At 44.2% G+C, this 26,937-nt stretch overlaps 2 protein-coding genes across 2 annotated transcripts; one reads left to right on the forward strand and one right to left on the reverse strand.

Moving 5' to 3' along the window:
• Nucleotides 1-951: 951 nt before the first annotated feature.
• LOC133423529 (agouti-signaling protein-like) lies at nucleotides 952-3,194 on the reverse strand. The gene is made up of 3 exons (XM_061713731.1): nucleotides 3,038-3,194; nucleotides 1,545-1,615; nucleotides 952-1,380 (listed from the first exon to the last, which is right to left on the reverse strand). Exons 1-3 carry the CDS (start codon nucleotides 3,168-3,170, stop codon nucleotides 1,120-1,122), a joined length of 465 nt encoding a protein of 154 aa, XP_061569715.1. The 5' UTR covers nucleotides 3,171-3,194; the 3' UTR covers nucleotides 952-1,119.
• A 16,300-nt stretch (nucleotides 3,195-19,494) lies between these two features.
• On the forward strand, nucleotides 19,495-20,688 carry LOC133423741 (putative nuclease HARBI1). Its single transcript, XM_061714054.1, has 2 exons — nucleotides 19,495-20,176; nucleotides 20,258-20,688. Exons 1-2 carry the CDS (start codon nucleotides 19,495-19,497, stop codon nucleotides 20,686-20,688), a joined length of 1,113 nt encoding a protein of 370 aa, XP_061570038.1.
• The last annotated feature ends 6,249 nt before the right edge of the window (nucleotides 20,689-26,937 follow it).

Genomic DNA, 26,937 nt, shown 5'->3' on the forward strand with positions numbered 1-26,937 from the left:
ATTATTGACCATCTTAGAGCCAACTGACTGAGTGTATGCAGCGTACTCACTCTGGAAATACATGTGGTGTTGTTAACATGGTTTTAGGCAAGCAACTGTAAGCATTTATTTAAGAGCCTTCATCACCAAATATATTATACATGAACAAGTAACATTTGTACCATTTGTGTAACTCTAGACAAAGTGACTCTGGCAAACTCAACATACATTAAAGGTGTGATAAAGCCTGTGGTGTGCATTTATCATGCAGCTGAAGATGAGAAAACTGTCATCTGGGAACCTTGCAAAGCAAAGACAGATCTGTGTGAAGTCGCAGGTGTTGACAAATGCCACAAGAGCATTTGTCCAGTATTAAAAGACTACAAATGCAGCCGCCATCATTTGTCTCCATCGACATACTATATTGCTGTTTGTGGAGTCAAACTGAACAATCAAAGCCCAAGAGTCAAGACATAATATGTCTCTATGATTAAAGTAGTACATTGTTTGAGATAGAAGAGTGCTGTAGTGAACCACTGGTGCAACACTTCAGACATCAAGCCTATACGTGAACTCTTCCCATAATTCACTGCGATCTGCATCTTTACTCCAGATGTATCTCATGTTGACTCGTAGCGGGGATCTGTTTCAGCTCTCATTGAGGTATGTGTTGACTTCTTCATGCCAGGAATACCCACCAAGGCGATGGTAAAGCGCTGCCTTATGGGCCGGAGTTGTTTCAGCAAAACACAGTTGTATCTGCTGCTCACTCAGAACGACTTTCATACGACGGTGAAGAAGCCCGACAATGAACGATGTCACACCAGCTTAATTTAATACAGAACAGTGCCATTTTTAATACAGCAGCTTCAATTTAGATCAAGAATCTTCTTTAGTAATATACAGATTTCTTATGTAATTTATACAATCATGAAGATAAAACACAACAATACAAGACTGAGTTGATACAACAATAATAAAAGTAGAATTACAAACTCTACAGTATACAGTACTGTGCTTATATACAGTCAATATTAAAGCTTATTTTAAAGGTAGCTCATTATTCAAGGTGTTGCTTTTGACATGAACTATAAAAACAAAAGCAGTTTAACGGGTGGAGGTCACTGCAGCTTCACTGGATCACAGCGCGCGTCGCGTTCGCTTCTGTTTCCGTCTCTGCTTTGCTTTCCTGGTTATTGGCTGTTGCTGCTCGCAGCGCGAGTTGGTTTTCCGGCAGAAGCAGATGGCGTTGAAGAAGCGGCAGTGGCATGTCGCGCAGAGGTCACAGCATCCAGACTGGGGCAAACAGCTCTGTCCAGACGGGGAGCAATTGGGCTTCCCGGGCTTCACTTTGACACTTTGAGGAATGTGATTTTGAGGATGAGGAGACGCGGTGGGCTTCTGGAGGGAGGACAGAGCAGAAGGAGGTCTTATAATAATGCCTGAACTTCTTGTATAGATGAAGACTTTTAGATGTGGTAAATCAAACGTGTTTCTAAAATGAAGAAATATGTTCCAAATCTGTTTAATCTTTTTATCTGACTGAAAAAATAACTCCATCCTACCGCCACATGAATCTTCTGCTGTTCATAGTGTCCCCTCCGGGCAAACAATGGCCCCCTGTGGCTCATAGAGTCTGTTGAAAGAAAATCAATGCAAATCGATTTGGTCAAACGCTGCAGAACCGTGCAGAGCCTGCTTTGTGTCTTACCACAAACTCCATCTTTCAGCTATCACGCATCAAAGTAGCAGGGCCTGTGACTGATCGCAGAGCTGGCACAAAACTCCCAGCGGGAAATTATCTGTCCGTGAAATCTCATACATGTTGTTGCAAGATTTATTCAGATGTTTCCCTGAAAGTAAACCCAGGGGGCTTAGCTATACCTCCTGTCTTTTGTTTCCTAATTTGCTGGGTTCACACCTTCATACTTTGGGCAAACATCTCCCGCCAAACTAACATGCCTGCTTTTCTACTGGCTGGAGGAGCTAAGAAGATCCAAACAAGCATGGGAAAAAAACGACTCCACATGGAAAGGCCCTCGCTGAGATTCCCAGCAGAAACATTCCTGCTACAAAGCTTAGTGCTAACCACCACACCAGCTCCCAGGATTTATGATCAGGAAAGTCAAAACAGCAGGGTTTAACTGTTAGACATTAAGCATAACCCTCTCTTAGAGGTTACGTCTGTAGTTTCCTGCCTTTACAAGTGTTGTCAGTTGTAGTGCAGCAGGATATATGATGTAAGACGTAAAACATGAAAGATGAGTGACATTTTTCCTTCAATTGCCTTCTCAATGAAAATTATATAGTGTTGTAATTACAGACCGCCATCAGTCCATCTACCGCTGTGAAGACGAAGACAGTAAGTCCCTCTCATTAAAGAGTGGGAGAAAAATCCACACGCCTCAGTATTCCCGTTTGCCAAGTGCGCATTAATGCCCAAACACACTGTACTTTCTATCACGTAACAGCTGTCACTTTAGCATTACACGGCGATGAGCAACAAACCCCTGCAGTCTGTCAGTTCCTCCATGAGGAGAGAATAACTTTATTTGTTGTTGTTGTCTTTCAAAGTGCACATGACACATTATCACCAGCACAGTATTACACAGTATTTAACATTGTATTAATACATCCATCATAAAAATAAGAATGGGTAAGACGAGCTTAATAGCTGCAGGTCCGGCTTGTCTTGTCCGGCTGCCTGTCAAGGATTTTAATCACGTGGAGAGATCCAATTCAAGTATTTAAAACAAAAACTCTAATTTTATTGGTACTTAACCGTGTTTACACATATTGTAATGTCACATAAGTAAACTTTGATTATTCTGTAGCAGATATTTATTCATCATGTTAAACTGCAGTTTGAAGTGTTAGAAAGAATCAATAATAACATGTAACTTTGTTTATAGAACTGAATCCTTACTTGTACTAACTATTATTTAATTTATAAACTCCTTGTTATTGATATTACATTTTGGATTTCATGATCAGCTGTGCAGATATGGTTTCCCCTGACAAAAACAAAGTATAATATAGACGCTGTCCACGCACTCACCTTTGCTCTGAGCGATTTGAGCGCCGCTGAGCGACAAATTGTTGCGGCTGACTTGAAGACCTTTTGGGGATTTAAGTCCAGAACTTCCATTTGCCAAATGCAGAACGCACAAACACAAGACTGTTATCCTCATCCTGACTCCTCTGACCCTACAGAGCCCGTGTTGAGCTGTGCATAAATCAAACTTGTGCATTTGCAGCCTCATTCCCAGTCTCTGCCTCTCAGTGGTCTGCAGCATACTTATTTAAGAGGCAGGCTTACACATTCATAGTACACACCCCTCTTTGTCTGGGTCCACGTCAGTATTGTTCACATTATTATAAGTGACCGCGGGGGGAGATTCCACACAGTCTGATGGCAACATAAAGTATCTCATTTACCTTCTTTCTATTATTATGCATATAAAAAAATGCATCATTATATAAAATGTGTTAAAATGCTTATATTAGATGTTTTAACTCAGACCCTGCGCATGCTCCAGCATTAAATGTACTGAATTATATAACTGCATATAAATTCTCAAGGCTGCCAACAAAACCACCTTGTTTTGCTATTTTTGTTTTGGCACAATTAGAAACTCTTAATGATGGAGACGCAAATTATTAAAAACTGTACTGGACTGCTTAGTGGAAGAGGATGATTAAAAAACCAAAAGGTAGTATCTCTGAGAAAATGTTGTATAATAATATTGGTGTTTTTTGGCCTATAGTCTCCATCATGCAAACATATGCATTTAATTGTAAATCTGTGCGTATCATTACCGTAACAACCTTTTGGGACGGGTGGATTTAGCAGCCTTTAATCAACAGCAAATGGCCACAGGCTGGCCTTCGAACCCCAGCTGGGTTAACCAGATGAGCTACCTGGCACACAGGCGAAGCAAGAAAAGCAGTAGAGCCTGCTTACACTCATCACACTGCAATAAATGATGCATACATATTATTTTAGCATGAAATAAGCCTGTACCTGTAAAAAAAACCTGTAAACGTCCTGTTTACAGGCAACTGCTGAAGTTATATAACCTAATCTGCCTCAAAATCTTTGGACTTGAATAAGGAGCTGCATGAAAGCATTTAAAGCACTTTATTCAATTAGTTATTTAAGGAAACAACCCGTAAATTTGCCGTTTTTTAAATTTGCAGTAAATTTGGAGTTTTTTCCACTTCATCACAGGAAGTTAGAGCTATTTAAGGAAAAAAGCACTGATGATGAAAATGACCTGAGTCTCATCAGCGTTCTTTATTTTTGTTACTACACCTACTAGAATAGTTCATGTTGTCTTGTTAACATGGGGTTGATGTTCAAATGCTACGGGGCCCTGGGTCTACTTCTACTACAGCTCTTTTCAACCAGATGGAGCATTTTCCCTGCTTTATTTGGATGCTAAAATGAATCAAAACAAAACTCAAAAACAACTGTGCACTCTTCCAAACACAACTCATAAAATTATAAGATCAAAATGAAACACTTATATAATTCAGAAAATGAGTCACTGAAAAGTAAAATGAGGGTTATTACAGGCCAATATACTGTAATGTTCTTGTATTGAATGCATACTCATAACCCCCCCCCCCCCACACACACACACACACACACACACACACACACACACACACACTCTTGCGGGCTGCAAACTGAAAAAGCATTTAAATTAGGGGAACAACTCTGCACTGGAACTTCTGGTCCTTTTAATGATAAATCTGCCCGACAAGCATGTGCTGCTGGATGATTTTTAAGATCTCCGTGTCTACGATACAATGCTTCTCTGTTTTCAACATAATGTAAAATCAGATAAAGATGTAAACGTAAAACAAATTAAAGCTGCAAGCAGCGATGAACGGGCCCTCGCACTCACGGCCACCGCCCCCCATTAGCATATCAGAAATGACACCACCCACGACTTCCTATGTCAAACCATTCAAAAGTTATAGCAGAAAAAAGGGACAACCAATCAGAAGAAGGGGCGGGGCTAATTAAGGCCAACGAAGCTTAAGACTCATTACAGAGTCCCATGACACCACCCACGACTTCCTATGTCAAACCATTCAAAAGTTATAGCAGAAAAAAGGGACAACCAATCAGAAGAAGGGGCGGGGCTAATTCAGGCCAATGAAGGTCAAGGACTCCATAAAGAATCTGATGACCCCACCCACGACTTCCTATGTCAAACCATTCAAAAGTTATAGCAGAAAAAAGGGACAACCAATCAGAAGAAGGGGCGGGGCTAATTAAAGCCAACTAAGCTTAAGGACTCATTACAGAGTCCCATGACACCACCCACGACTCTCTATGTTAAACCATTCCAAAGTTATAGCAGAAAATCGGGACAACCAATCAGAAGAAGAGGCGGGGCTAATTCTGGCCAATGAAGGTCAAGGACTCCATAAAGAATCTGATGACCCCACCCACGACTCCCTATGTCAAACCATTCCAATGTTATAGCAGGAAATCGGGACAACCAATCAGAAGAAGGGGCGGGGCTAATTAAGGCCAACGAAGCTTAAGGACTCATTACAGAGTCCCATGACATCACCCACGACTTCCTATGTCAAACCATTCAAAAGTTATGGCAGATAAAAGTATTCTAGGGGGCGCTGTTGAGCCGTTAGGCCACGCCCATTAATGCAAACCATGAAATATAAAATTTATCGCCAAGTCTGGCTTGCATGCAAAATTTGGTGACTTTTGGAGAACTATCAAATATGGACCAATCACATTTTGGCGTCTAGCGTCGCCACGGTAACACAAGAGAAAAGTAATGCGTGGTGTCGCAGGATGTAGACGCACATTTTGATGTATAACACATCTGGGTGCACGTTACGGTTCGGGCTGAATTAACTGCCGAAGGAATGGCATAAATTTCGCCAAAATGACACAATTTATTCAAAATGGCCGACTTCCTGTTCGGTTTCGGCCATGGCGCCAAGAGACTTTTCTTTTAGTTGCGACATGATACAGGAGTGTACCAATTTTCGTTCATGTACGTCAAACCGTATTATGGAGCTTGAGGCGCAAAGTTTTTTCTGTCTGAACCAACCAGATGAAGGGTGGCCGCGCTTTTTGGCGTCTAGCGTCGCCACGGTAACGCTTTTGAAAGAGAAAAGTAATGCGTGTAGTCGCAGGATGGAGACGCACACTTTGATGTATAACACACTTGGGTGCACGTTACGGTTCGGGCTGAATTAACTTTCGAAGGAATGGCATAAATTTCGCCAAAATGACACAACTAATTCAAAATTGCCGACTTCCTGTTCGGTTTCGGGCATGACGCCAAGAGACTTTTCTTTCAGTTGCGCCATGATACAGGTGTGTACCGATTTTCGTGCGTGTACGACATACCGCATTATGGGGCTTGAGGCACAAAGTTTTCAAGGGGGCGCTGTTGAGCCATTTTGCCACGCCCATTAATGCAAACCATGAAATATCAAATTTTTCGCCAGGCCTGACTTGCATGCAAAATTTGGTGACTTTTTGGGCACGTTTAGGGGGGCAAAAAGGCCCTCCTTTCGTCAGAAGAAAGAAAGAAAGAAAGAAAGAAAAATTCCTACAGATACAATAGGGCCTTCGCACTGAAGGTGCTCTGGCCCTAAAAATTCCTACAGATACAATAGGGCCTTCGCACTGCAAGTGCTCGGGCCCTAATTATATTACATGAGGCATAATCTTTTATTTCCCTGTGATTTCTTTTCTCTCCAAGCCTCGCAGGTCTTTTATGTCAACACTTTGCCAGTGAATGTGTGACTGGAGAGTGTCAGCTACCCACAATGGCCTGATGCCTCAGAGAGGGCAATTAATGGTGTTTGGCTTTATCAAAGTTATGCATTTTTAGTCATAAAGAGTCGCCAACAACCATTCTTGCTTGAAAACAATCACATTTTAAACATTAAGAAAAAAAAGCATGTGGAGAAAAGTGGCACGCATCAGGAGGAACGTACAAGCTTGCTTTGCATAGTTATCAGTTTTGACATCAGAGGTGAGATTATTGATCAGAGAACAAGCCCCTGACAGGAACACAGCTTTATGTTGGATTTTGAGTCTGATAAGAAAGGCGTGAACAACATCGGGTTTCATCAGTGAACACAATGAATCTCAAATTTTCTGACACTGATGGTCCAACGAAGTTTTAAGTTTCTGAAAGAAACTTAATGTTTGACCTTAACAAATATACTTTGAAAGGCCTTTGTACTAATAACAAATGTGATACCACATGTTTGTACCTTGCAGGGTCTAAAGTGGTGTGATCCAAAGATCTCAGAATGATGCTACCTGACTGCATATTATGCCTGTGGAGGTACAGTGGAAACGTATCACAAACTTTAGTCCTCATAAAGGCTCCTTCACAACACATGTCTATTTAAACTACACAATTTGGTGTTTTTGTAATCATGAGTCTTGAAGTCTGTTGTGTTCACACTATGTGACTGATTTGTGATGCACTATGCGATCTGACAGGAACTTGGTCCCCCAGCCTCAAAAAAGTATGAGTCAAGTTATGTGGGAAATGACACACAACCCCACACAGAAACCAGGAAGTGATTTATTAGAAATAGACATTGTACAATGGTTCATTAACCTGAGTAAGCATCAGGGGTTTGGGAAAGAAGCATCTCAGAACAATGGATCAGGTGAGGATGCAGCTAGACAGGTCTGAGGTGGAATGGATGATGTAGAAGCAGGAGAAAAAGCAGACAAACGTTCATTAATCGTTTGCATCATATTAAAAATCTGCTCCATGCGCTGGTTATTTACACCCAATTGTTCGTCCAGAGAACGTAGTTCTTTGTCCTGCTCCCCTAGCAGCACCCCTTGATTTGTTATGGCTGTCATGAATGAGTCTGTGACTGGCCAGATTATTCTGTCACGGCAAGTTTAAGCCAGTACAAAAACGGACTCAAATGCAGAAATTAGTCAGTCAGTCAGTCAAAAAAAAGTCTATTGTAAACAGGTGGTTACTGGGAGAGTCGACACTGGGAGGAGGTAGATCTGCTGGCTGTGATGGGTGGTGCACGGGTTGACGGAGGGTGAGCAGGCAGTAGACAGAGTTGGACAGTTTTTTCAAATGGGCTGTGACTGGTGCAGGGAGAGGATCCAACCAGGGAGTGAGATGAGAATCAAAAGGTCGCAAATGAGCATGCCAGTTCCACAAACAAAGCGGCTGAGAGCAACAGGACACAAAACTAGGTCTGATTACCGCTGAGAGGGCATAACAATGTGGCGAAGACTGGTGCTCCTGCTGTTCCTAAGGAGGAGTGTTGACGAGTCCTCATGAAGACCAGATGTGGCAGAAAGAGAGAGCCAGGCTCCGCCTGTTCCACAAATATATAAATAATAATAATAATAATAATTAAAGCTGCAAGCAGCGATGAACGGGCCCTCGCACTCACGGCCACCGCCCCCCATAAGCATATCAGAAATGACACCACCCACGACTTCCTATGTCAAACCATTCAAAAGTTATAGCAGAAAAAAGGGACAACCAATCAGAAGAAGGGGCGGGGCTAATTCAGGCCAATGAAGGTCAAGGACTCCATACAGCATCTGATGACACCACCCACGACTCTCTATGTCAAACCATTCAAAAGTTATAGCAGAAAATCGGGACAACCAATCAGAAGAAGGGGGCGGAGCTAATTAAGGCCAAAGAAGGTCAAGGACTCCATAAAGAATCTGATGACACCACCCACGACTCTCTATGTCAAACAATTCAAAAGTTATAGCAGAAAAAAGGGAAAACCAATCAGAAGAAGGGGCGGGGCTAATTCAGGCCAATGAAGGTCAAGGGCTCCATAAAGAATCTGATGACACCACCCACGACTCTCTATGGCAAACCATTCAAAAGTTATGGCAGAGAAAAGTATTCTAGGGGGCGCTGTTGAGCCGTTAGGCCACGCCCATTAATGCAAGGCATGAAATATCAAATTTATCACCAGGCCTGGCTTGCATGCTAAATTTGGTGACTTTTGGAGAACTATCAAATATGGACCAATCAGATGAAGGGGGGGCGCGCCTTTTGGCGTCTAGCGTCGCCACGGTAACACTTTTGAAAGAGAAAAGTAATGTGCGTAGTCGCAGGATGGAGACGCACATTTTGATGTATAACACACTTGGGGACACGTTACAGTTCGGGCTGAATTAACTGCCGAATGAATGGCATAAATTTCGCCAAAATGACACGATTAATTCAAAATGGCCGACATCCTGTTCGGTTTCGGGCATGACCCCAAGAGACTTTTGTTTAAGTTGCGCCATGATACAGGTGTGTACCGATTTCCGTGCATGTACGTCTAACAGTATTGCGGGGCTTGAGGCACAAAGTTTTCAAGGGGGCGCTGTTGAGCCATTTTGCCACGCCAATTAATGCAAACCATTAATTACCAAATTTTTCGCCAGGCCTGGCTTGGGTGCAAAATTTGGTGCCTTTTGGGGAACTATCAAATATGGACCAATCACATGAAGGGGGGGTGCGCTCGTTGGCGTCTAGCGTCGCCACGGTAACACTTTGGAAAGAGAAAAGTAATGCGTGTAGTCGCAGGATGGAGACGCACATTTTGATGTATAACACATCTGGGTTCACGATACGGTTCGGGCTGAATTAACTCTCGAAGGAATGGCATATATTGCTCCAAAATTACGCGATTAATGCAGAATGTTCAAAATGGCCGACTTCCTGTTCGGTTTCGGCCATGGCGCCAAGAGACTTTTCTTTTAGTTGCGACATGATACAGGTGTGTACCGATTTTCGTTCATGTACGTCAAAGCGTATTATGGGGCTTGAGGCGCAAAGTTTTTTCTGTCTGAACCAATCAGATGAAGGGTGGGCACGCTTTTTGGCGTCTAGCGTCGCCACGGTAACGCTTTTGAAAGAGAAAAGTAATGCGTGGGGTCGGATGATGGAGACGCACATTTTGATGTATAACACACTTGGGGGAACATTACGGTTCGGGCTGAATTAACTTTCGAAGGAATGGCATAAATTTCGCCAAAATGACACGACTAATTCAAAATGGCCGACATCCTGTTCGGTTTCGGGCATGACCCCAAGAGACTTTTGTTTAAGTTGTCCCATGATACAGGTGTGTACCGATTTTCGTCCATGTACGTCTAACAGTATCGTGGGGCTTGAGGCACAAAGTTTTCAAGGGGGCGCTGTTGAGCCATTTTGCCACGCCCATTAATGCAAACCTTTAAATATCAAATTTTTCGCCAGGCCTGACTAGGGTGCAAAATTTGGTGACTTTTTGGGCATGTTAAGGGGGGCAAAAAGGCCTTCACTTTGTCAGGAAAATAATAATAATAATTAAAGCTGCAAGCAGCGATGAACGGGCCCTCGCACTCACGGCCACCGCCACCCATAAGCATATCAGAAAAGACACCACCCACGACTTCCTATGTCAAACCATTGAAAAGTTATAGCAGAAAAAAGGGACAACTAATCAGAAGAAGGGGCGGGGCTAATTCAGGCCAAGGAAGGTCAAGGACTCCATACAGAATCAGATGACACCACCCACGACTTTCTATGTCAAACCATTCCAAAGTTATAGCAGAAAATCGGGACAACCAATCAGAAGAAGGGGCGGGGCTAATTAAGGCCAACGAAGCTTAAGAACTCAGTACAGAGTCCCATGACACCACCCACAACTTCCTATGTCAAACCATTCAAAAGTTATGGCAGATAAAAGTATTCTAGGGGGCGCTGTTGAGCCGTTAGGCCACGCCCATTAATGCAAACCATGAAATATCAAATGTATCGCCAAGTCTGGCTTGCATGCAAAATTTGGTGACTTTTGGAGAACTATCAAATATGGACCAATCAGATGAAGGGGACGAGCACTTTTTCACGTCTAGCGTCGCCACGGTAACACTTTTGAAAGAGAAAAGTAATGTGCGTCGTCGCAGGAAAGAGACGCACATCTTGATGTAAAAAAAACACAAAATTTGCTTACAAAAATTTCAGCATCCTGCCAGGCTCGAACTCCCAACCACCGGCACCAAAGATCACAATGATCTGGTTGAGCTATATCTCAGCTGATACCTCACATTGACTTACTGAGTTAGAAGAGACCAAGATAGCGATATAATGTCTGGAACTTTTTTTACCTAATTTTTTAAATATTTGTAAGGTATAAATATTAGTAAAACACTACTATTTTATTATTACTTTTTCTGTAACCATTCTATCGCGGTTCTAACCGGGCTGAGCACGGGACTATTTCTAACGTCACCACATTACAACAGCTGATTGGTCGGGGGGCGGGGCCGTCATCACCCTACTCGCCACTGATTGGTCGGGGGGCGGGGCCGTCATCACCCTACTCGCCACTGATTGGTCGGGGGGCGGGGCCGTCATCACCCTACTCGCCACTGATTGGTCGGGGGGCGGGGCCGTCATCAACCTACTCGCCACTGATTGGTCGGGGGGCGGGGCCGTCATCACCCTACTCGCCACTGATTGGTCGGGGGCGGGGCCGGCAGACGTTTGAATCAGGAAGCGGGACTCTCTATGTCAAACCATTCCGTTATAGCAGAAAATCGGGACAACCAATCAGAAGAAGGGGCGGGGCTAATTAAGGCCAACGAAGCTTAAGAACTCATTACAGAGTCCCATGACACCACCCACGACTTCCTATGTCAAACCATTAAAAAGTTATAACAGAAAAAAGGGACAACCAATCAGAAGAAGGGGCGGGGCTAGTTCAGGCCAATGAAGGTCAAGGACTCCATAAAGAATCTGATGACCCCACCCACGACTCCCTATGTCAAACTATTCCAAAGTTATAGCAGAAAATCGGGACAACCAATCAGAAGAAGGGGCGGGGCTAATTAAGGCCAACGAAGCTCAAGGACTCATTACAGAGTCCCATGACACCACCCACGACTTCCTATGTCAAACCATTAAAAAGTTATAACAGAAAAAAGGGACAACCAATCAGAAGAAGGGGCGGGGCTAATTAAGGCCAACGAAGCTCAAGGACTCATTACAGAGTCCCATGACACCACCCACGACTTCCTATGTCAAACCATTCAAAAGTTATGGCAGAGAAAAGTATTCTAGGGGGCGCTGTTGAGCCGTTAGGCCACGCCCATTAATGCAAACCATGAAATATCAAATTTATCGCCAAGTCTGGCTTGCATGCAAGATTTGGTGACTTTTGGAGAACTATCAAATATGGACCAATCACCTGAAGGGGGGTGCGCCTTTTGGCGTCTAGCGTCGCCACGGTAACACTTTTGAAAGAGAAAAGTAATGCGTGGTGTCGCAGGATGTAGACGCACATTTTGATGTATAACACACTTGGGTGCACGTTACGGTTCGGGCTGAATTAACTGCCGAAGGAATGGCATAAATTTCGCCAAAATGACACAATTTATTCAAAATGGCCGACATCCTGTTTGGTTTCGGCCATGGCTCCAAGAGACTTTTCTTTAAGTTGTGCCATGATACAGGTGTGTAGCGATTTTCGTGCATGTACGTCTAACCGTATTGTGGGGCTTGAGGCACAAAGTTTTCTGGGGGGCGCTGTTGAGCCATTTTGCCACGCCCATTAATGCAAACCATGAAATATCAAATTTATCACCAGGCCTGGCTTGCATGCCAAATTTGGTGCCTTTTGGGGAACTATCAAATATGGACCAATCAGATGAAGGGGGAGTGCGCTTGTTGGCGTCTAGCGTCGCCACGGTAACACTTTTGAAAGAGAAAAGTAATGCGCGTAGTCGCAGGATGGAGACGCACATTTTGATGTATAACACATCTGGGTTCACGATACGGTTCGGGCTGAATTAACTCTCGAAGGAATGGCATATATTGCTCGAAAATTACGCGATTAATTCAGAATGTTCAAAATGGCCGACTTCCTGTTCGGTTTAGGCCATGGCGCCAAGAGACTTTTCTTTTAGTTTGCGACATGATACAGGTGTGTACCGATTTTCGTTCATGTACGTCAAACCGTATTATGGGGCTTGAGGCGCAAAGTATTTTCTGTCTGAACCAACCAGATGAAGGGTGGGCGCGCTTTTTGGCGTCTAGCGTCGCCACGGTAACGCTTTTGAAAGAGAAAAGTAATGCGTGTGGTCGCAGGAGGGAGACGCACATTTTGATGTATAACACACCGGGGTGCACGTTACGGTTCGAGCTGAATTAACTTTCGAAGGAATGGCATAAATTTCGCCAAAATGACACGACTAATTCAAAATGGCCGACATCCTGTTCGGTTTCGGGCATGACCCCAAGAGACTTTTGTTTAAGTTGTCCCATGATACAGGTGTGTACCGATTTTCGTGCATGTACGTCAAACCGTATCGTGGGGCTTGAGGCACAAAGTTTTCAAGGGGGCGCTGTTGAGCCATTTTGCCACGCCCATTAATGCAAACCATTAAATATCAAATTTTTCGCCAGGCCTGACTTGGGTGCAAAATTTGGTGACTTTTTGGGCATGTTAAGGGGGGCAAAAAGGCCATCACTTTGTCAGAAGAAAAATAATAATAATAAAAATTCCTGCAAATACAATAGGGCCTTCGCACTGCAAGTGCTCGGGCCCTAATAATAATAATAATAATAATAATAATAATAATAATAATAATAATAATAATAATAATACATTTTATTTGGTTGCGCCTTTCAAGTCACCCAAGGTCACCTTACAAGAATAAGAGCATACATATAAGCGTAAGCATAACATACAGCATAGGCATGACAAACAAGCAAAATGACAACAAGCAATATAATCCAAAGATAAGATAGCGAATGACAAACATTGGGTTGTGTTCCTCACAGGCAGGTTTCCAGCAGGACTGAAACCAGACGGCTCTTTTGCATTTCCAGTGACTGACTTGCAGAAGAAGTATGTTTGTCCGACTTTTCCCGGCAGCTTCCTGGTTGATGTGGGGATGTACTCCGTCCTCCCGAGATGCCGAAGCCTCTCGCTGCCCCGTCTGTCATCGGAGGGCCCCCGAAGACACATGGCTGAACAATGCCGCCCTGCTTTTATGGCAAGAAACGTTGACAGTACCTCCAAGCAGTTGTCTGCTTCCAGATGACATGAAGAGGATGGTGTACTTTACGTGTACTTTCACTGAACCTGCCCCTTTGTATCGCTGCCAACCGCCCAGTTCAGTTCTGACATCACTTTCTGATTGGTTCTGGTTTCCCCCCCCGTGACACCACCCAAGGGTTTGTGGGGTAACGTCTTGAACTTTTGAGTTTCTCTTTTTGCCATCACAACACAGTTTGTTTATTTATTTATTTATTTTTTTAATGAAGACATGCCTTTTGAAACAATGTTGAAATTAAAGACTGATAGCTGAGACCCAACAGGAAAAAAGTTCTTCACGGCCCAGCGTTTTGGAAGAAATGAAATAAAATCATTTTCACATGTGATTCTCACCTGGAGGCACCTGTGTGTTGCGTCTGTGTTGCGTCCAACCTCCCTGTACGGTCTAGTGAAAGTCACCACATTGAGCGGCTGATTCACTTAAGCCCTCCTGCTTTCAGACACAAATCCCATTTATTTGAAACGGATAAAAGACGGAAAAGGTGACCATTCAAACAGATGTTTAAACAGCACTGAACTAGGACTTGTTTGCACCCGTGCCACAACCCTGAGCCTCTTCATTGTCAGAGTAGTACAGGCCCCTGTGGTGCTCCGGTGCTGCTGACCACCTGGTCAGACACAACCATTCAGTCTCACATACTGTGGTCTGTTTGTCAGGGAGTCAGTAAGCCAGGTAATTGTGGAGGCATCCACCTGTGTCTTCTGGAGGTTCTTACGTAGTAACGGTTGGTGTTAAATGCACTGGAGAAATCAAAGATCACAAGCCTCACAGTGCAGCCTGCTTTGTCCAGAAAGTTTCCACAAAAAAAAAAAGTTTCAAAATCGCCTGCAGTCGCTAGCAGCTCTAGCAGGCACTTGCAGTAGGCGGCCCAGGGGCGGGGCTTTCAATCTGCACTGCATTAATATATATATATATATATATACATATTAGGGGTGGGATGATACGGGTGGCGATATGTGGCCCAGGATACCGATAATATCACGATATTTTCGATATTCGATATATCGATATATCGGTAAGAGAGATATATCACGATATATGGGACTGAAAAAGAAAAAATACCTATAAAAAGGAAAACGTCTGTAGTTATGCATTTATTCAATGCCAAAACTACAAGAAAGTGCATTTGTATATTTCCTCACTGTCTCCTAGGCTTGTAAATGTAAACACTGTACAGCTGGACAAATTAAAGTGCATGAACATTAATAACATGTTTTATATAACGCGCTGGTTGTCTGTGCGAGCGGAGATTAACGCATATGGCAGCATAAACAGACTCAAACAGCAAGGGCAGCGGGGGCGGGCGGGGCAGAGCTTGAACAATAGTGCGGTGACAACCGCGTAAACCATTATGTGTGTTGTAATAAAATATCGATATTTGCCGTCAGTATATCGATTATTTATTGAAACAGAGAGCACAACAATATATTGCAATATGGATTTTTTTGCCACTCCACCCTGCCAGCCTTATAAGGGAGAGACAGAGAAGCTGCAAGGGGGGCTGGGAAGCTGCTGCTGGTCGTGGCAGAGTCTTTCTGTGTGGAGTTTGCATGTTGTCCCCGTGCTTGCGTGGGTTCCCTCCGGTTACTCCGGCTTCCCCCCACAGTCCACCAGGGTGAACCCCTGCGACGTTTTATTCATTCATTCATTCATTCATTCATTCATTCATTCATTCATTCATTCATTCATTCATACATACATACATACATACATACATACACACACACACACACACACACACACACACACACACACACACACACACACACACATACATACACATAGTTGAATATTTCTATATATTTGTACACACATGCCCATATAAATATTTATATAAATATACTTATTTACACTATACTGTATCTGCTCTATATCTATGTATATATCTACTTACACACATAACCACACACACACACGTGGCAGATTTGAGTATTTGGTATTAAAACAAATTATTTCATTTTTTAGAAAATATAATTTCATTCCTTTTCAGAGTATTATAAAATATAAGTTTTTTTGTTATTTCTGCTAAATTGCTCCGGTTATTACTGTGAAGAATATACATTTAAAGTGTAAGTGTTTGGGGTAATTGTGCGTCAATCCAGTGGTAATACCTCAGGGCTCCAGTAGGGGGAATAGCGCTCTTCTTCCTCACTTAATACAAATGAGTGAAGGTGAAGGCGATAGCTGTGTCTGTCGTTTATACCTCTTCCCTCACTACTTTTCCCTATTTAAGGTAATTACTGTATAGAAAGCACTATAAACTTAATTATTTTTATTCTGTCATTGTTGTTTATTTTAAGTGAATAAATGTGAATTGAGATATTTGAGTGGCGCTGTCTTCAAAAATCCCCTCGTCACCTTGCTGGCTTTACCAACTTATGCTAAGTTACTCAAAGGTGCCTACATCTGTCTCCACATAGCGCTCTAATCAAGAGTAGTTGGTAAGTGTTATGACGGCAATAATATCCTACTAATTATACATGTAACATAGTACCATGACCTACAGTATGTTGAAAAGCCATGCGGATATTGTACATGTGCACCGAGTTGTCCTCTATCTCTCATACCAATTAGTCTCTGAGTAACACTCGTATGGCTAGGTAGCACAGGTAGCATGGACAGCATTGATTAGTGCGTGGACACCTCGGCTACTTGCCGAGTCTAGAACCACGTAGGCATACGCTTCATTAAGCCTAAATTACGGTTCTGCGTTGAATCAACGCAGAGCCTACGGCGTAGCGTACGCGGCGACGCGCAACGTACGGTGCGTCTCCCCGCGTAACCTACGCCGTAGGCTCTGCGTTGGTGTAACGCGGAACCATAAATCAGCCTTAATGCGGGCAGGAGTGTGTTAGCAAATATTAAAAAAACAATGAGTCTATAATTGTTCTCAAGCATATTTAGACTGTTCGGTTCCAGCTCAACCAACTCTCCAGTGATTGGAAACACAATCCCAGTCACCAAAAAAATTAAAAATGATTCCGTATAGGCTCATTTAAACCAAGCACACTTTATGCATGAACATGCTCGTGGCATCCTGTTGAGAGTCAGACGCCCAGCACCTCTCCTTTTTCCTCAGATTTTGCACTGGATCAGACTTGTTCACAGGAAAGAGCATCACTGTCAGCTTCACACAAGTTGAGGGATTTCAGAGAAGACCTGTTGCTCATACATGTGGCTGTTACTTGGAGTTACCAGTCAGTTATGACAACCACCCAGATTTTCGTCATGAAATGAACAAAGTCTTAGCAAGCAACGTATGGGTAATGGACATTGTCTAAGGTACAAAAATCTCAGCCAACAGAACGTTCAGAAAGTTATTTCAGCACTTCAGTCCCACAATACCTTCATTTAAACTGTAAGGTTGTTTTTTTTTTTGTTTATAACAAAACAAGTACATGTCACATAGTAGTCCTTGTTACAATGTATGTATTTTTAATTTCACATTGCAAGCACTCTTATTTATTCAGGTGCTGTTCTTGTTATCTAGCAAAAGAAAGCTTGGCATTGTCAGCTAGTTCATAAGCTTATAGATGGGTTAGTATTAAAGGCTCCCTGTTGTAACAAGTCAAGTCAATTGCAGTTAAAATGAAATCGTATGCTGTTTTGTATGCTGTGATTGTTTAAACATTTGAATAAATAATTCAGCTGATCTGTGGATTTTGCATTTTTACTCAACTCTTACAAATAGTCATTATAAGGACAACGTATTTTGTACATACTATCTTTTGTTAGAAAGAACTGAAAATATTTGGTACATCTTTGATGTGTCTAAAATAGCTACAATTATATTTGCATTCATCACAGATAAAAACATGTATTACAATTTTGACAATTGCAATCAGTATGTACGTTTCAATTTGTCCTGGATTCGGAAAAAAAACACATTTCTGATATATGAAATGTGATACAGGCCCATGAAAGTTAATGAACTAGATTGCAATCAGTGGATGCATTGATGGGTTTTCCTTTGTGGTGCTGGTGGATTTAGGAACAGAAAATGGCCATATGGCTGAAATGCAGCGGTTTTTGCATTTTTCTGAGAACCAAGCTGAAAGAGACAGTGTAACCTTTGGTCCTAGCACTGGAAACTAGTGGCAGGGGTTCACCTGGACAGGTCACCAGTCCATCACAGGGACACATATACAAACATCATACTCATACTCACACCTACGGGCAATTTAGAATCACCAATTAACCTACTAGGCATGTTTTTGGACTGTGGGAGGAAACCGGAGTAACCGGAGAAAACCCACGCAAGCATGGGGAGAACATGCAAACTCCACACAGAAAGACCCTGCCGGACCTGGGAGTCGAACCGGGGACCACCTTGCTGTGAAGCAACAGTGCTAACCACTAAGCCACCGTGCTGCCTGCTTGTTATTTGTTATTCTAATTTAATAATTCCTCTCCTTTTCTATGCTCTTTTTTTATCATGTGAATTTAAATGCTCCATTTTGTTATTCATATGCACCTTTTAATTCTTAGAGCGCCTTGTTTTTTGTTTTCTTACAAGAATCCCCTTTTTTTTATTTATTTTGTCCTTTCTTTTCATATTGTATTTAAATTGATATTTGTCCATTATCCTCTTTGAGAGTTTCAATACATTTTTGTTTAATAAAAAAAAAAGCTATTGGTCGGTGTCTGGAACGGTGTTTGTCATCCTTCCCGTTTTTAGTGAATTGAGTCTTTAGAAATGAATTCTGTTTCTGTAGTTCCTTATTTTCATTTTCAAGCCGCATCACTTTAAACTTAAACTCGTCCGATCGTGTCGACAGATCATTTGACATCGCTTTTAGTTTTTTCTTTATCTTCAATCTCAGTATTTTGAAATTGAATACATCCATGTAGTGCCTTATTTTCATCCTTAATAAAATCAGATTTATACCTGTGCAATTTTTTCAACTCATTTGACATCGCATCTTCTTTTTCAACCTCTTTTTCTAACTTTTTCACCAGCTCCTTTTCTTTTTCCTTTAACAAAGCTTCCTTGTGCTTTAAACGGGTCTCCCTGTCCTTTAAACCGATCTCCCTCTCCCTTAAGGTGCAAATATGGTCGCCGTTGGTGCCTGCGTACGCGTCTGTTCGGCTCCCAGCGTACCTCGCGTACCACACGACGAGAACGCGCCATACCGGCGGTTACCGATAGGGGGCGAAGGAGAGCAGCAGTTGGAAAAGTGATTTGTAGAAGTAGTAGCAGTAGCGGTAGTAGCAGTAGTGGATTTCAAAGTCGGATTTTGGATTTCAAACACAAGAACATGTCATCATCGGAAGGAGAGGAGCTTTTAACACTGATTTTGTTGCATCGTCGGAGGAAACGGTGCCAGCACCATCGGAGATGGTACGTTAGACCGTTGAACCAAAGCCGGCGGGAGACTGGAGAGTTCGCCAGCCTTGTCTTGCCCATGCGGGGGATCGACGATGAAAAACACTGGGAATATCTTCGGATGTCGTCAGCTTCATTTGACGATATTTTGCGTCGGATTACCCCGCTGATTCAGCACCAGACCACACACAGCGCTTGTGTTACCGCCGCAGAGCGGCTGGCCGTCACCATGCGCTTCATGGCGACCGGGATGAGCTATCGAGCTGTAGCAGCCAGCTACAAGCTTGGAACAGCCACAGTGGGACGTATCGTGCCTGAAGTATGCCAGGCTATCTGGACTGCTCTAAAGGATGACTTTGTGGCCCACCCCAGGATTGATGGTTGGTGTAAAATAAAAGAAGATTTCAGTGAGTTGTGGCAGTTCCCCAACTGTGTCGGAGCCATCAATGGCAAGCACGTCCGGATCCGTGCTCCATTCAACAGCGGGAGTAGTTTTTTTAACTACAAGGGTTACTTCAGCATCATCCTGATGGCGGTGTGTGATGCCAGGTACAGGTTCACTGTTGTGGACGTAGGTGCTTCTGGGCGTGAGAGTGACTCAGGGGTGTTTAGTACAAGTGCCTTTGGGTCCCAGCTCATCCATGGGGACCTTTCCCTACCACCACCATCTGCACTACCTGGAAGTGAGGTGCTCTGTCCTCCAGTCTTTGTTGGTGACGAGGCATTCCCTCTAAAGATTAATTTGATGCGACCATATTCAGGTGAGAACATTCATGTTGCATATATCAAGTTTATGATTTGATATAACATCAACTAACGATAAATCTCAATTACTTTATCAGGCACCAACTTGTCAGCAGAGCAGCGCGTGTACAACTACCGCCACTCCAGAGCACGACGAGTGGTGGAGAACGCCTTTGGCATCCTGGCTGCACGGTGGAGGGTGTTTGGGAAGGCCATGGAGTGCAGTGTGGAGACAGCAGAAGTGGTGATAAAGGCGTGTGTTGCTGTCCACAATTATCTCTGTGGTCTGGACCGGTCTGAACAGGCCAGGTACATCCCCAGCACCTTTGTGGATTCCACAAATGGCCAGGGTGAATGGAGGGAGCAGGTGGCAGGAGATACTAACCTCCTCCCCACAGGACGCCTCTCTGCTGAGCGGGCAACGAAACTAGGTTGTGAGGTGCGGAACCACCTCATGAACCATTTCCAGACGGATGCAGGCAGGATGGCTCACCAGGACACTGTGCTACGCAGAGGCACACTACAGTGACTTTAATAATACTGCAATAGATTTTTGCAGTATTATTATTTGCTATCAGTCCACTGAAAAGGAATTCGTAGATTTTTGTCATTATTCTTTGGGTTCATAATGGCTTTCTCTATGTCAATTCAATTCAATTTTATTTATATAGCGTCTAATACAACAGAGTTGTCTCTAGACGCTTTACAGAGACCCATACCCAGAACATGACCCCCGAGCAGTTATTACATAAACAATGGCAGGTAAAAACTCCCCTAGTGGGAGAAAAACCTTAAGCCAAACAGTGGCAAGGAAAAACTCCCCTTTAGGAGGGAAGAAACCTTGAGCAGGACCAGGCTCATAAGGGGGGACCCTCCTGCCGAGGGCCAGACTGGTGGGTCAGGGACGGCAACAGCACAGCAGGCAGGTGGAAGCAGCAACGGGATGACCAGGGGTGGGGACCGCAGGCCGGCACGCAGCTCCCGAAGCTCCGGCCCAATCAGCAAGTCCCAGGTTGGGGTGCAGGGTCGGGGAAAGACTTGTGCTCCGTAATGCAAGCTACAAGCCACCCACGACCACCTGCAGGACAAAAGAGAGAAAAGGGAGGAGAAGGGGGGGCCAGCAACGAGATGACCAGGGGTGGGGACCGCAGGCCAGCACGCAGCTCCCGAAGCTCCGGCCCAATCAGCAAGTCCCAGGTTGGGGTCCAGGGTCAGGGAAAGACTTGTGCTCTGTAATGCAAGCTACAAGCCACCCACGACCACCTGCAGGACAAAAGAGAGAAAAGGGAGGAGAAGGGGGGGCCAGCAACGGGATGACCAAGGGTGGGGACCGCAGGCCAGCATGCAGCTCCCGAAGCTCCGGCCCAATCAGCATGTGGTTAGAATTTGGGGTTTGGGTTAAAGTGGAAATGAAGCAGTCAGTCAAGTATACATTATTTGCTAAATGGATATCCACTCTATTCACCAATTATGTAATAAACATGAAAAACGTAATACAATAAAAAATAAAAAGAACTCCCGTTATAGCTTTCATAGCACGGACGCCGCCATCTTGGCCGTGACATCACGGGGTTGGTTAGCTTCGGGGGAGTCCACAGACAGAGGTAGAGGTAGAGGTAGTGAGAGACAGAGACAGAGACAGAGGAAGATAGAGACAGAAAAAGATCCAGATAGAGAAAGATAGACATTTATAGATAGAGATAGTGACATATAAAGACGGTTATATATAAAGACAGTGATCTATATTAGTGATCAATAGAGTAAAAGAGGTAGCCTAGATAAATTGACAGACAGTCAAAGACGGAGACAGTTTTTACAGACAGAGAAGATGGAGACTGAGGAAGAGCCACGACAGGACAGAAGAAGACAAGTCGGAGGTCATTATTGCATTGCTCCTGGGTGTAATAATGAATTTTACCGGGTTAAGGGCAGGGACAAAGCAGTCCATTTCCATAAACTGCCACTGAAACGGAGCGCAGTACTGCGGTGCTGGTTAACGGCGCTGAAAAGGAAGAGCCCGCCCATGGGCGCTGACTCTCGTGTTTGCAGTGAACACTTTTTGGAGGAAGATTATGTTGAGGAAAAGACCTTTGAGTCTGGCAAACTAGTTATTCACAGGACCAACAGACTAAAGCCAGAGGTTGTGCCATCTGTCTTTGATTTCTCTGAGTATAACTGGTGCTCTACAGACCGCCCTGTACACACTGACAGCCAGTCATCAGTCTGCCGCAAGGAAAGAGCAGTGAGACGCACCAAAGAGGCAGGGAAGAGACAGGTAATAGCCCCTAACGCAAAGGCAGTATTCACAAACATCAGTCACAGAAACCTAGCTGTTTGACATCATCATCACTGAAATAAAGTTTCACATCTCCCGCATTGAACACATCTTTCATTCCAAACAACAGCACTCATAACACCTGTCGCTGACAGCACAGACACTCCCCCTAGATTTCCATATCATCTCTGCAGCAGAAGAGTTTAGCTATACAATATAGCAGCCAAAAAGACAGTCAGAAATTAAAAATGAACCACATCTATTATAAACATCCGGGCTACAAAGCAATTCAGCCAAAACCTACGTTTTTCCACACCATACTGCTTCGTAAACAAGAGAAGCTAACAGCTGATGCATACAAATATCTGGACAGCAATAACGTTGAACAACTACTTCATGACAGATACTGTCAAATATCTGTCTCTAGACACAAATAGCCTACTGGTAACTATTACCAATTACGCCAAATAAAAAAAACTAAGTCTTGTGTCCCCTTTTGCCTATTAAAAAGGCTACCTCTGGTTGCTAACTTCACTTATTTGTGATGAATCATTATTGCACACGATGATGAAAATGTCCGCTTTTTCCAATAAAGATGATTTACTTACAGATCGTGTTTTCCAATACAACGAAATGCATCCAACTTCCTCTAGATACTAGAGTATTTCATTAATCACAGGGAAATGAGTGTTACAGCACCCACTTGACACAAATCAAATCAAAAACAATGAAGTACCTAAAAGAAATCCAATTAAAAGATATATTAATTATATACAACAAAATACATAAACTTCAATATAAAAATATAAATAGCATACATAAAAATAGAATAGGCAGTGGAGATATACCCATAACTATAATATACTATGTCCTGAGTATACACTGCGCAATGATGTAAATTCCATAATACACTGCACATTAGTGGAAGTAAGGTGGATATTGCTGAAATAGCAAAGTGCATTATTACCCATGGATGTAAGAAATAACTTTACATTAATACTAGTATTAATTGTCACAAAAGTATAATAACTAGTAATATATCATTCACAGGGAAGGATAGGCACTACTGAGAAAAGACGTCAGATCACTGAGGAGAAAACTACTGACATATGATTCTGGCTGCTACATTCCATACATTGGTTTCAACAAGAAATGTGATATCAACATAATAATTTAGTTAATTTTGCCCGGTATTTACACATGTGAATTTCATGATAATAAAACACCAAAATTAAGTACTTTTAGTGATTTAACCCACACCACAACCAGAACTGGTAAAGACATTGAACCAAAAACAATTGCCCGAAACCACCACTTTAACAAAATATAAGAATAACTGGATAGTTTTCAATGCATGGCTATTGTAAAAAACAACACAACACATGTATCAGTATATGATTCTTTAATATGTATTCAGCATATCAGTACAAAGTATTTCATGTTAAGGTTGTCTACATAATTTGGGTACCTAAAAACAGTAAATCTTGTTAACAGGTTGAGCAGACATGCATGCAACTGGTGGCCAGCAGCAAATCCCCAGAGGCTGACATCAGTGAGGACGTAGGGCAGAAGACAGGCAGTGTCCACATTCAGTCAGTCAGTGTCAGCACCCAGACTGATACATTTGAGCAGCACACACAAGAGGGAGGAAATAAGCAGTACGTTTGCACAGGCTGTCAGGCACACAAGGAACGGACACAAATGCAGACAAAGGGAAAACGGTTCAAAAGATTTATTTGAGTAAATCTGAGCAGGCAGGGGTCAGGCAAAAATCCATCCAGGGGCAGGCAAAGGTCAAGGTCCAAAAAGGCTGTCAGCGAAGGCAGAGGTACCGGCAAGGGCTAGGCAAAAACGTGGTCTGGGGGCAGAAAAAGATCAAAAGGTCAAAAACTTGAAAACTCACTTGGCTTAGTAAACGGCTTGAAGGCTTGGAGAACACAAGACAATCTGGCATGGGCTGAAGAGGGACTGAGGCTTAAATGCTGTGGGCATGATTGCACCAGAGTGATTGCAGGTGTTGTCAGGTAGGGGGGAAGGAGCCAGACACACCCACTCAACCTCAGGCCGTGACAGGACCCCCTCTCCGACGGACGCCCCCTGGCGTCCCATCCAAGGCCCCAGGATTGTCACGGTGAAAGTCCTTAATGAGGGAACGAGCCAGGATGAACCTGGAAGGGACCCAACACCGCTCCTCAGGCCCATAGCCCTCCCAGTCGACAAGGTACTGGAGGCCCCTGCCCCTGCGGCGGACCTTCAACAACTTCCGGACAGTAAACACCTCACCACCACCAACGACCCTGGGAGGCGGAGGGGGCCTGGAGGGAGGGGACAAAGGGCTGAGAACCACAGGCTTGACTTGGGAGACATGAAAGGCAGGGTGAACACGTTGCATGGGCCGAGGCAGTGAGTCGTACGGTAGAAGGATTGATGACCTTAGAAATTGGGAAGGGTCCAACAAACCTGGGCGCCAGCTTCCGGGACAGGACCCTCAGAGGTAGATTCCTGGTGGAAAGCAGGACCTTCTGTCCAACACTGTAGAGGGGGGCTGCTGAGCGACGTTTGTCAGCCTGCTTCTTAAAGTAGGTCACTGACCTTAGCATACGAGCTCTGGCCTGCACCCAGGTTCGCCGACATCGCCTAATAAACGCCTGAACCGAGGGAACTGCCACTTCCTCCTCCTGTGCTGGAAACAGTGGAGGCTGGTAACCCAGGCAGCACTGAAAAGGGGAAAGACCAGTAGCATTAGTGGGAAGGGAGTTATGCGCATACTCCACCCAGGGAAGCATCTTAGTCCACGATGCTGAGTTGGCGGAGGTCATGCACCGGAGAACCACCTCCAGGTCCTGGTTGGCGCGCTCCGTCTGGCCGTTGGTCTGTGGATGAAAACCAGATGACAGGCTGGCAGTGGCACCGATTAGTTTGCAGAATGCCTTCCAAAATTGAGCAGAGAACTGTGGACCTCTGTCTGACACAATATCCTGGGGTAAACCATGAAGTCGGAAAACGTGGGTGATCAGTAGCTCCGCTGTCTCCTTGGCTGTGGGTAATTTGGTCAAAGGAATGAAATGAACTGCCTTAGAAAATCTGTCAACAACGGTGAGAATACAGGTGTTTCCTTCGGACACCTCCAGACCAGTGACAAAATCGATGGCAATGTGGGACCAGGGTCGATGTGGGACAGGAAGGGGTCTGAGAAGGCCAGCTGGGGGTCGGTTACTGTGCTTGTTCCGGGCGCACGTATCACAGGCCGCCACAAACTGCTGCACATCTGTCCTCATGGATGGCCACCAGAAGCGTCGTCTTATGAAGGCCAGAGTCCGCTTCGTACCCGGGTGACACGCCAACTTAGAATCATGTCCCCAGGTCAGTACCGCAGGGCGAACAGCTGTGGGGACAAACAAGCAGCCAGTAGGCCCATTACCTGGGTCGGGTTCCTGATGCTGGGCCCTCCGAACCTGGGACTCGATGTCAAAACTTGCAGCTCCGACTATCAGCTCGGGAGACAAAATGGGCTTAGGAGCTACAGACTCCTTCTCTGGTGAATAAATCCTGGACAAGGCATCAGGCTTAGTGTTCTTAGAACCAGGGCGATAAGAGAGGGTAAAATTGAAGCGTGAAAAGAACAGAGACCATCTAGCTTGGCGGGAATTGAGGCGTTTAGCTGACCTGATGTACTCAAGATTCTTATGATCCGTCCAAACGAGGAAGGGCAAGACTGCACCCTCGAGGTAGTGCCGCCACTCTTCAAGGGCCAGCCTCACAGCCAACAGTTCGCGGTCCCCTATGGTGTAGTTGCGCTCTGTAGGAGACAGGCGATGAGAGTAATAGGCACAGGGGTGCAGTTTGTTGTCCTTGAGGGACCTCTGGGACAGCACTGCACCGACTCCGGTCTCTGAGGCATCCACTTCGACTACGAACTGCAGAGAGGGATCAGGGACAGTTAACACAGGTGCAGTAGTGAAACAATTCCTGAGTTTAGAGAAAGCATTCTCCGCCTGGGAATTCCAGAGGAAAGGCACCTTGGGAGAGGTCAGCGCTGTGAGTGGGGCCGCAACTGTGCTAAAATTGCGTACAAACTTGCGGTAAAAATTGGCAAAACCTAAAAAGCCTTGGAGGCCACGCCTCGTGGTTGGGGTGGCCCAATCAGCGACTGCCTTAACCTTGGAGGGATCCACATGGACTTGGCCTGCACTCACAATGTGTCCCAAAAATGACATTTTGCTTTTGTGGAACTCGCATTTCTCTGCCTTCACAAAGAGACGGTTCTCCAGGAGTCGTTGGAGGACCTGCCTGACATGATGTCTGTGTTGTTCGAGGGAGGAAGAGAAAATCAAAATGTCATCTATATAAACGAAAACAAAACGATTGACCATGTCTCTCAGCACATCGTTGACCAAGGCCTGAAAAACAGCAGGGGCATTAGTCAAACCAAAAGGCAAAACAAGATATTCATAATGCCCTGTGGGAGTGTTGAAGGCTGTTTTCCATTCATCCCCCTCCTTT

This window comes from Cololabis saira, chromosome 22 (genome assembly GCF_033807715.1).
Source record: "Cololabis saira isolate AMF1-May2022 chromosome 22, fColSai1.1, whole genome shotgun sequence".
In the NCBI taxonomy this organism is placed as follows: Eukaryota; Metazoa; Chordata; class Actinopteri; order Beloniformes; family Belonidae; genus Cololabis; species Cololabis saira.